This window comes from Neovison vison, chromosome 9, assembly GCF_020171115.1.
Source record: "Neovison vison isolate M4711 chromosome 9, ASM_NN_V1, whole genome shotgun sequence".
Taxonomy (NCBI): Eukaryota; Metazoa; Chordata; class Mammalia; order Carnivora; family Mustelidae; genus Neogale; species Neogale vison.
Window position 1 is genome coordinate 32,131,294 of NC_058099.1, and position 11,027 is coordinate 32,142,320.

At 50.5% G+C, this 11,027-nt stretch overlaps 1 protein-coding gene across 1 annotated transcript in view; it reads left to right on the forward strand.

Annotated features, from left to right (window-relative positions):
* The window catches only part of ANKS6 (ankyrin repeat and sterile alpha motif domain containing 6), a 44,110-nt gene extending 33,350 nt beyond the window's left edge, over positions 1-10,760 (forward strand). The window contains exon 14 of the mRNA XM_044265273.1: positions 4,932-10,760. Within this exon, the coding sequence (XP_044121208.1) occupies positions 4,932-5,036 (105 nt within the window). The 3' untranslated portion in view covers positions 5,037-10,760. The remainder of the gene's footprint in view (positions 1-4,931) is intronic.
* Positions 10,761-11,027: the final 267 nt, after the last annotated feature.

An 11,027-nucleotide genomic window follows, 5' to 3' on the forward strand; every position in this document is an offset into this window, starting at 1 on the left:
CACCCAGGCACCCCTGGAGCATTGATTTAGTCATGAAAAGTAGCCCTTGGATTCTCTGCCGTGTCCCAAGCGTGACGTGGATGTTGACCTCTGAGGCTACTTTGTGCCAAGCACTGCTCTCAGCAGTCACTTCTAGTCATTTCCTTAACTTCACAAAGCCACTGAGGCCGGGTCCAGTTCATAAGGAACTGAGGCAGAGGGAGGTTAAGGAACTGGACTAAGATCACACTACTGGTAAGTGGCAGAGCCAGAATTGGAACCTGGACTTGGTTTATTGACCACTATGCTGCCCTGCCTCGGTGTAAGCCACAGATGTGTATGAAGGAGAGCTCCTGACCTTGAACGAGGGCTGGAAAGACAAGGTCCTGGAAGACATCCCCAAGGAAGTGGCAGGAGGTCTGGGATGGAAAGAAAGATGGGAAAGTTTGGGTAGAGGGTAGAAGAGTACAGACCAGGCAGAGGGAAGCTTGTATGCAAAGTCCCTGTGGTGAGCGGAGGTCCAGTACATTTCAAGATCTCAGGGAGTGCTGGACCTGAGAGCAGGTGGTATGGTGTGTGGGGAGCCCGGATGGGACAGATGAGGCCCCAAGGTGATTGAGGGTGACCCAGTCAGGTAAGGGCAAGGGCTTTGGGGAGCAGGTGACTGAGTGATGGTAGGGGGATTTGGCCCAAGGTTTGCAGGACCTTTCCTGCTTCTGGCCTCCAGAGGCCAGACTTGTGAGCCAAAGAGAGCATGGAGGTGGGGGGAAGCCAAGCCAGTTGAAGAAGGACAGGAAAGGTTCTAGATATAGCACTAGTGAGGACCATGGAGGGGTTGGGAGGACAGGCCAGGAGCTGGGTGTCACTAAATGCCTAGCCCAGTGCATGGTAGATGGTAGCTGCTAATGCTTCCAGAGCCTCCCCTCTGCCCTCAGTGATCATGGCCTTTGTGGCCCAGGATCACAGAAAAGAGGCAGACTGGACTGGCTTGAGACTCTCAGGAACATTAACAGCTGTGATCAGAGTGGATGATGTGGCAGCTCAAGCCGACTCCAGAGGAGAACATTTTTCTTAACGTTTGCCCACACCGGGACCTTTTTCATTTTCTCTCCCATTCATTGCCTCTATTCCTGTAGCAGTCTGTGTGCTGCACCAAACAAGGCCCAGCCTAGAGAAGCAGAAGCATCAATAGGTTCATGGTTCTTAGTTCAGGCGGCATCTCCACGGACCATCTACCAGGTGGCTCAGGAACAGCAGGAGTTGGTTGTCACAGCCTTGTGGCTGCAAGTCCCAGACCAACCTGCCAGCGTGGTTGAGATCTGTGAGGGTCCCTCTCCAAGTTTCCCACTGCCACCTTCTTATCGTGTCCTCACATAGCAGAGAGCAGGGAAGCGAGGTCTTTCCTCTGTCTTCTTCTAGGGGCACTGCTGCCATCATGAGAGTCCCACCCTGTGACCTCATCCAAGCCCTGTCACCTCCCAAAGTCCTCACCATCTCACACCATCCCACTGGGGCTGGGGTTTCAACATAGGAGTTTGGGTGGTGGGGGCACATTTCTTCCGTAACAGTGGTCTTTTGGGGGGCTGGGTGCCAGCTGACCAGCTCTCAACCAAGAGACCTGGGTGCTTCTGACCCACCAGACCGAAGGGCCGGCTCGTCCCACCCACGTCCCTCCCACGGGCAGCATCTACCTTCAAAGTCAGCTAGTTCCACATGGAAATGGGGGCAGAGGGAAAGTCTGAATTACCAGGCAAAGTCCAGTGGACGTAAGGTCCGTGCACCACAGCGTGTCCTAGAGCAAAAGCATGACTGGGAGAAGCTAAAGATCACAAAAACCGCTCAACCCTGGGGTAACCATTGCAGCTATGCACTGCTTCTTAGAGGAAAGAAGTTCTCAGGCCGAGCCTGGCTTCCAGGAGCCCTTTGGATGGCCTTTGGAGGCCCTGGGCCTGAGCTCTTCTGGGCTGGCCCCGCCTCACCCTGACTTCAGGGCATCCTGCCTCCTTCTTGATGGCTATGGGTATCCACTCCCTCTTCAATGCCCATACTTTCTCTTTTGCAACCCAGCCTCAGCCAAGAGGGACCCCCTCGGTGGCTCTGATGCTCTGGACACATTCAAGAACCCAGACCAGGACCCGAGGGAGGGAGGCCCAGCTTTCCTTGACCAGCAGTGTCTTCATGGCTGTGGTCCACAGCATGGTGGGGGGTTGTGGACCCAATTTAGTGGTTCCCCAGCAGCATTTTAAAAAACAGAATAGCGTAGAAAATGTCAGCATTCTTTGCAGATAGGAGGGTAAAATTTGTTTCAGTTGTATGTATTTACACGTAACAAGGTTATAACCTAAAATGTGTTTCTTGCACAGTCAAAAAATAGTTAGAACATTTTAACCTAAAATGTTTCATGTTTGTTTTGTTATATTGTTGAAAATACCAGGAAAGCAGCATGGGTCCACAGCCTTTCAAGCCACAGGCCTTCCGGCTGAGCCTACCCCCCACCGCCAGTATGCAAGTTGTGATGTGTACTTGAGTGGGCTTATTAGTTGACTAGTTTCAAACAGTTTATATGTTGGAGGTGGTCAACCAGAAACTTCACCTGAATTTCACCTTTCATTGGTCCAAAGCCATTGCAGTCTTGCCATCTTGTGTGTGTGTGTATGACTGTCAGAGCAGCACACAGTCATTTTACGAAGTTTGCACAGTGCCAGAGAGGGCAAAAGAGCTCTTAGAGGAATCATGATCCAACCAGCCAGAGGCCAGTGCTGTTCACATTTGGGAAGATCACTGCAGTGTTTGCTGCCAAATATTTTTCTCTGCGGAGATAAATTTGGATCTATAATTTTACCTCCTCTTTTCTTCATTTAACATTAAATATATGCAGTTACTCGTGTCATTAAAAACTCTTTTTAATAGAATACATTTGCATGGATGTACTAAAATTACCTTATTTTAAATCCCTACTTGTTGGATATGTGGATATCCGAACTTTCTATTAATACTGCTGCAGTGGGCAACTTTGTGTATAAGGCTTTCTAATTATCTCCTCAGAATAGATGTCTAAAAGTGGACTCGTGGAGTCAAAGAGTCTAAATCAAGGTATAGGGCACTTCCTCCTGAATTACTTTCCAGAAAGAGCCAGTGAACTTCCCACCAGCTGGGGGCATGTGGCTCTGGTGTCAGCGGATCCCCGCCAGCACTGAGTGCTCTCGGTTTGCTCTTAGATGTTTATTAATTTGGAGGCCAAAAAACGTGCCTCGTTTTAATTTGTATTTCTTTAACTACTGGTTAGACTGAACCCGTTTTTCTACGTTTCATGGCCATTTGCTTTTTGCTTTTTAGGAATTATCAGGCAGGTCCCTTGAAGCGCAGGGGTTTCTAAGGGGCAATTATTATCATCGTCTTCAGTCATTGTGGATGCCGGGAACAGTTACGGTTTTCCTTGTCTACGGCTCTCTCCTTAGTAGGAGGCAGAGTGCTGGAACCCTGGCTGGCCCTGACCTCGTCTCTCAGGTGGTTCAGGCCAAGGTAGCATGTCATAGTCACATGGCCATCGTTGCTCCTGTTTAGTTTTTCAGCCTTCTGCAGTTTTCCCAGTGTCACCCGTTCATTATCCCGGGTCAAGCCTCCTCACAGTCCCAGCATGTCCTCCTGTCTGCCATTTGCAGATAGGAAGTCCATCAGCGCGGGGTCTTGCCTGGGACGCCACGGCGAGGGAACTGTTGAATAGGGACTCGCCATCTTCTGACCCCACGTCTATGCCTTGCCCTCTGCCCTGCAGCCTTTAGGTTTGTGTTGTTGGACTCCGAGGAGGGGGTATTTTTCTAGCTTATTTAACTTAATTGGAAGGATTGGCATGCCGGGCGGTCTTACTGCCTGCTCAAGTGTCTAGGAGGCCTAGATGGTGGTAGAGGTCCCGGCTCAGGGCTCATGGAGGGGTCCCATGGGACCTGAAGAGTCCACAAAATGAAAGAAGAGAGAATTTGAAGTCTGAGCTCACTCAGTGGACTTCTTTTTTTCCCTTTTTACTCTTAGCAGAGAACAGTCTGCCAAAGATTATTCATTTTTAATCTGCTTTACATTTTGACCACATTTGTTGGTTTTAAAAAATACGTGTTTCGTTCACACTGCTATCCTCTGGAGGACAGGACCTGTCAGCCTCCTACTGCCCACACAGGATCTGATGTCACCAGCAACCATTTGAGTACTATTATTATCCCCATTTTATAGATAGGGAAACTAAGGCCCAGAGAGACTAAGTGTCTTGCTCAGGGTCACTCAGCTAGTAAATGGGAGAAATGGGATTTAAACCCAGGCTGTTTGGTTCCAGTCTCTGGTCTCTGTGTATTGCTGCCTCCCAGCCAGGTATTCAGTGAAGATGTTCCCTGGGCTGAAAGAAATATTCACATCTTCTCTCTTTTTTCATGTCAAAATGTGTGTGTTAAGGGGTAGTGTTGTGGGGGGAATGCTGCGGGGCTAGAGTGAGTCATGAATCATTGCCAAGAGCAATCTGACGTCTTTTGGGCAAGGGGGAGTACAGCAGTTCAAACTCCCTCTGTAGCAGAAAGAATTCCGCTCCCACTCAATTCCCTAGAAATCTGAGAGCTAGAAAGACACACAGAGTGAATTGGGACGCAACCTCCCTTCCAGGCCATGTGACCTGGGCCAAGTCAGTCCTGCTCCCTGGGCTCTGTGTCCCGTCCTTGTCTGGGGGATTGGACCCCTGCATGTTGGGGGCCCTTTCCAGCCTTGACATGCTGGGATTGTGGGTACTGGGGGACATTCTGAGCCAGCGTGTTTTTATTAAACTCAGTACTCTTTTAATTAGATAATTTATTTTCCCCACGATACCCATGGGTTTCTCAAGTATGAGTTGAGCATTACCAACACTATGTCAATTGAACTAATAGTTAAAAGATTTAACAAGACATTGTGTCTGTTTTTGATTTCCTCCACAGGGACGCGAGAGACAAATTTTACAGGAAACCATTCACAACTTCCACTCTTCCTTTGAGAGCAGTGCCAGCAACACCAGGGCCCCAGGAAACAATCCCTGTACATGATCCTCCCTCCTGTGGTGACCAGCGTGAGCTTTCTGAATCCCAGTGCTACCCTCACGCAGCCCGTGTTCCGGCCACCATCAACTCCTCCCCATTCTCTGAAACACGCCTCGGTTGGTCACACCACCCTGCCTTTGTCACGTTCCCTCTGCCCCAGATGCCTGTCTTCCCTTCTCTTCTCTGCTTTCGTAGTTGGTGATACTCTTGCTGTAACAAACTCCAACGCGGTAGACTTATCCTCATATGAAGTCTGGTATGGCTGCTTCTGCTTGGCAGGTGGCTTCCCACTGTAATTTGGGGACCCAGTTCCTTTCACCTTGTGGCCCTGTCATCCCCAGGGGCTTTAGCATCTTTGCTTCTTGCTGACAGAAAGGGGAAAGGGGCGATGGAGAAGGCACAGCCATTCTTAACCACATTCCTCTCCACTGTTCTTGCTCCATCCACTCCTGCTCAAGTTCCATTGGCCACTGGTAGTCACATGGCCCCACCTGGCTGCATAGGAGGCTGGGAAATGTAGTCTTTGCTCAGGTGGTGGCTGCCCAGCAGCAAGTATACACTTAGCCAGGGCAGCACCATGTTTTAGAGGAAGCTTAGCTTTCCCTGACACATCTTCCCATAAAACTTCTAACTTTTTCTTTGTGATCCAAGTCACCGATCCAGTAAAGCCTTCCTTGACTCCCTCATACAGAAGTAACTTTTCAGGCCCCAGGGTTCCTTACTGCTTGTTTAGGACTCCGTTCTAACACCCAGCTGCACTGACTGCCTACAACACACAGCAGGTATTCAGGATGTGTGCACTGAATGCGTTTGTCTTTATTGCGATGGCAGGCTTTTCTGTAGGAAAAAAAGAGTAGGCCTGCTTTGTGATCTCAGGTCCCTTCTCCCTTCTGGCCGTCAATGTCCTCACCTGCAAGATCTAGGGTCAGGCAGGAGGAGGCTCCGCCGATAGTCTGCTCTGCTCATGCCATGTCGCCATAGGCTTTCCTGCACATCAAGGGGGAACAGGAGACCCTAATATATTGCACTGTGGAGGGACTTTGGTGCTCAAATTTTCTAGACAAAGAAGCCAAGTGTTTGGAATTTCTTGTACACCCTGCTAATGCTATGTTCCTCAGAAGGGAATCGGTCCTTACGGTTTTCTGCCTCTATTACATTTGCAGAGCTTCGACAGTAGCTTTTAGAAGTGTTTTCAAGTGAGTCATTTGGCCAATGCTTGCTGCATTTGTTAACGTACTGGGTGCCGGGGCTACAGAGACAAGCTAGAGCCAGTCCCCACCCTTGGGGACCTTTATAGGCAGGAGAGGACAGGAATGGTCGGTCCCAACCTCAAGAGGCGGCATGGCAGAACTCAGGCTCAAAGTTCACCTCCAGCCCTGTGGCTGGCCAGCTGCATATCCTAGGACAGATCACTTGGCCTCTTGCTCAGAGCTGAGAGCTGCTGTGCAGAAAGCTTTTAGTCTGTACAGAGCACCCAGTAGGCCGTAGCCTTCACAGAGTTATCTTTGCCATGAGCTCCACCAGGCTACGTGGTGATCTCCTTGGGAGGTGTGGCTGCTCATGTCACTCCCCAGCCACGAAGGCCTGCTCCCCCTCCGTTGGCTTTGCAGGGCAGCTCTGACCACCTCATGTTTCCCCCACCCCTGCCCGTTGAGACAGCTTCTCCTCCCTCCTCCCATCCTCCCACTGGCAGCAGCCTACTTGCAACACTCCCGGGAGGAGGCTGCACTTTAGCCGTCACTGACAGGCTTATTTGTAAATAGCCCTCAAAGCCAGGCCTTTAAGGAGATATGGTCAATGCGCATGTACTGTGTGCAGCAGCTTGAGGTCAGTGTCATCCATCCTCTCTGTCACCCTGGAGAGCCCTGCACATCTGGGAAACCCACAGAGTGAAGCTACGTGCCAGTTACACAGCCCAGGGTGGGCATAGCTGGCCCAGACCTGGCTCTGGTGGGCTTCCAGGCCCAGTCCTTTCCACTGATCCACATAGACTTCCAGAGCTGGAGGCCCCGGGTTATCCTCAATATTGTAACGTACTGATGTCTCCAGGGCTTAGTTCTCGATAGGCCAAAGGTTGTTTGCCCCTGAAATACACTGGTCTCTGAGTTACATGCTCCGAGGTTCTTTGTCTGCTTCCTGCTGCTGTGCTAGTTTTTCCATAAGCCCCCTATCCGTGCAGCATGCTGCCAGGTATATTTGACTGGACGTCTGCCACACACACAAACTGTGCTGGAGGGGGCAGCTTTCCTCATCTGATGGCCCAGACAGAGCAGGGCTGATTCCCATCTTGCAGGTGGGAAAACTGAGGCTCGGGAGAGGTGCTTCTCTTGTCTTTTCCATTGGAGTCAAGTGGCTCTAAGGCTTTTCTCCCAGGCAGTTTGTGTTGCTGTCTGATGAGAGATTTCTGGCACACTTTCTGGGGCATGATCTTCCCCTTCCTGGTGACACTCCCCACCCCGCACATGTATCCGCACCCCCCCACCCCCACCGGTCTGTAAGAGGCCATTCTCCTCCATAGGAAGTGTTTCCCTTGCTCAGTACCTGAACCAGCATTCCCCAAAGTGGGTTCCTTGGAACACTACTTCCATGGGATGTTAATGGGTTTTTCATAAAGAAAAATCAAGGGAGTGTGTATGTGAAAGTGGGGTACGGCACTATGTGATCAGATAGGTTTGGCAGGCACTGGGTTAAAGCCCAGTTATATGACTGTATTGCTGCAGGACATCTCAGGACCTTCAGCTTGCCTGCGTTTGTAGGGCCTCTTGGAGGCAGCTGTGTAACATGTAGTATTTCCCATATGTTTGCTCACAGATCACCTCTTCATGGTGCTCTTGCAAGACAGGTTCCTGGGACGCTGTCCAGGAAGCCTTCTTTGACTGGGACAGTGGCAGTCACGAGGACTCAGCTGCTGGGAGTCGGGTGAGGGGGCCACTCAAGGGCTTTAGCTGGGTCAGGGATCCTCAGTCCTTCTCTGTGCCCAGCATCTCCTGGCAGCGGGGCCCTGCTTTGGCAGTAGGACATCAGGGTTGGGGAGTCCCCTGAACTTTTGGGTGATTGGGACCTGGCTCAGAGGACTCTCCATCTTTTGCAGGGGAGAGGGCCCTGTTCCCCAGCTTTAGTGCCGTAGCCCCACTGGTGTGTGCTGTGTGTTCGTGCCACACCCCCCGCCAGCCAGGGGATACTCCTACCACCTTCCTTCGGTGCCAGACCATTAGATAGAAGCCAGCTAGTTTTGCAAGGAGAATGCTTACATTCACCAGACATGCACTGAGCATCCAGCCTGTGCCTGTCCTTACTTGTGTTTTGGATCCAGAGTTGAAATATGCACATTTCTGCCCTTAAAGAGCCCAGAGTGTCTTAGAAGAGACAAGCATGTAATAAATGTGTTGCAGCGCTGTGTGAGGAGTCTTATAATGACTTATGATGAAGGCATATGCTAGGTCCGTGGCTCTGAGCACATTGTCTGCGATGGCTGAGGTTTGGCCCAGTAGGAGAAGGCTAGCAGATGAGGAAGCTAGCGGGCCCCCAGACAGGGACAGCCTGTGTGAAGTTGGTCTGTATATAACGTTTGTGCACTACATGTTGCTTGGGTTGTTAGATACCTGTTTTTCTGATTTGGGTTGGGTTTTATTGTTGTTGTTTTTTGATTTGGGTTTTTTTAAAATGCATAGAAACAGTCTGTCCCCCTGGAGAGAGCACTGAATCTAGAGTCAATCCTAACACTGGGTTTTTGCTCAGCCCCTTACTGGGTAACAGCTGGCTTTTTTGTTGTTGTTGTTAGAAGAGGCTAGTGCTCTCCAAGGTGCTGAAGATCAGATGTAAGCGAGAAAGCCCTTTTCACACCATGTTGAGCCATGCAGATTTGAGAGCTCCCCACTCTGGTTGCACATCTGAAGTTAATCTCAGCCTCCCTCTCTATCTCCCCGTCCTCCTCTCCCCTACCTCCCACTTGCCCAAATGTAGCCATAGCTAGGGAGGGGAGCACAGGGTAAGGCCAGAAGAAGGGACCTCCCGCCAGAGGGAGCAGCAGCTTAGCTGGGCTCTGCTGGCCTCAGAGTCCAGGGAAGCAAGAATTGTCAGAGGATCCCCACACTCCAGCAGTTCTGACTCTGGGGGTTTGTGTCTTTGGGATTCCCAGCAAGGTGAACAGAAAGAAGCAGGAAGTCTTTCCAGCCAAATTGCAGGAGCTGATCCAGCAAAGAGGAAGCAGGAAACCCTTCCATTTTCTCTTACCTTGGAGCTGCCCAAGGACACAGCCATGCAGGCCAGGATCAGACTAGGCTGCTGTGGGCACCTTTGCTGACCCATGCCACCAAGAACGCCTCCCAAAGCTCGGGACTCTTCTTGGGAAGATTTTGTAGCCCAGCCTGAAGGTGTTGTGAAGCATCATCCGTGCCCATCTGTCCTTGTCCATTTCAAGCAAGATTATCATGTCTTTTTAACTAACAGATCCTGTTCAACATGCAAGGACACCCGATGTTTTTTCCTGATAAAGTCAATACCAAATTCTGTAGGACAAGCCAGAGAATGAGTCTCCTCCCTAGGAGGTGGAAGGTGAATCTGCCTCTGGGCAGATTCTCCTTAAATATTTCTGGAAGGTCTGCCAGACTCGCCACTGGCCTCTGGAGGTGTCTGCTCCTCTGGAACATGCCGCCTAAGAGGGGATTAGGCTCTGCCTGAAATTTCAGCCCCTCATCTAAGAAGCCAGTCTGTATGGACAGTGATTCACCAAAGCTTGGGATGACAGAAGGGAAATCAATACAGAATCACTGGTACTGGGATAGAGCAGAAAGCCAGTTCATCTGTCTCCAGTTCTTTCTAAAGCAGAAACCACCCAGGGACCCCTCCTCAGGGCCCTGCCCAGTGGGGTGAGCCAAGCCCACCAGGTTCCCAGTTCCTGTCAGAGCCAGGTCCCTAGGGCTACTGGACAAAGGGCATGGCTGTCTTCTTCAGGGAGACATGTCTCTGGCCTCCAGGTGACTGGGCTAAAGTTTAGCCTTGAGTCCTGCACAAAGCTGCTGTATCCTTTGATATGAGACCAAGTTTCCATTTTGTTTCAGCTCTCCCGAGTGGGTTCCCATGTTCCTCAGCATCAAACATCACTTTTTATTATTATTTTCCTCATGAAGGGACTTGATTTCTCTAAAGGACTTTTGTTTGCCAAATGTGTATTAAATAACTGTGGATTTGTCTTCCCATGTTGATTTTGCTCATCAAAGGCATAAATGCTGCTCAGCTTCCTTCCCGTGACAACCTTTCCAGTGCAGGCACTCGCAGTGAGCCAGTGAAGCTGCCCTGTCTCTCCCACACCTGCCCCATTGGGCAGCTCTCTCAGCCACTTCCTGCCAGGTCAGTGACCATGGCACACAGATTTTGTTTTGCCATCATGCATCATGTCCTCTTTGATCCCCATCATCTATTTCATCCAGTCCCCCCCACCCACTGCCCCTCTGGAAACGACTAGTTCTCTACAGTTAAGAGTCTGTTTCTTGGTTTCTCTCTCTCTCTCTCTCTCTCTCCCTTTTTTCAGTTTGTTCTGTGGCATAAGGACATTAATCTCACCAAGGTCCCCCGGGTACAGGGAACAGCAGGTCTGAATGCAGGGCTCACCTCTCATTCTTAGGAGGGGCCACGTTTTCTCCAGGCTGTCTTGCTGCCTTTCAACACACAGAGAAACATTAAATTGGTATGAGCCCCACCAGTAACAAAAATAAAACCTGTTAGTCTGTATGGCTTGTTCACAATTTTTAAAAAAAATTTTTTGGCAGGCCGGTGGGCCGGGCGGGGAGGGTGGGTAGCAGGCTGTGTGTGCTCATGAAACACTGTAAATAGCTGGGAGATTCTCTTTGTTCTAAGAATTCTTACAAGTCAGGGGACTGCCTCGTGTCCTCGTGTTCTGCCATCAGTGCCTTATGGTGGCACACTCGGTGCCACAGAGCATACGTACAGGAAGCAGAAAGAAGCAGCCAGAGGAAGGCCAAGGTCTGTGGGGCCCCA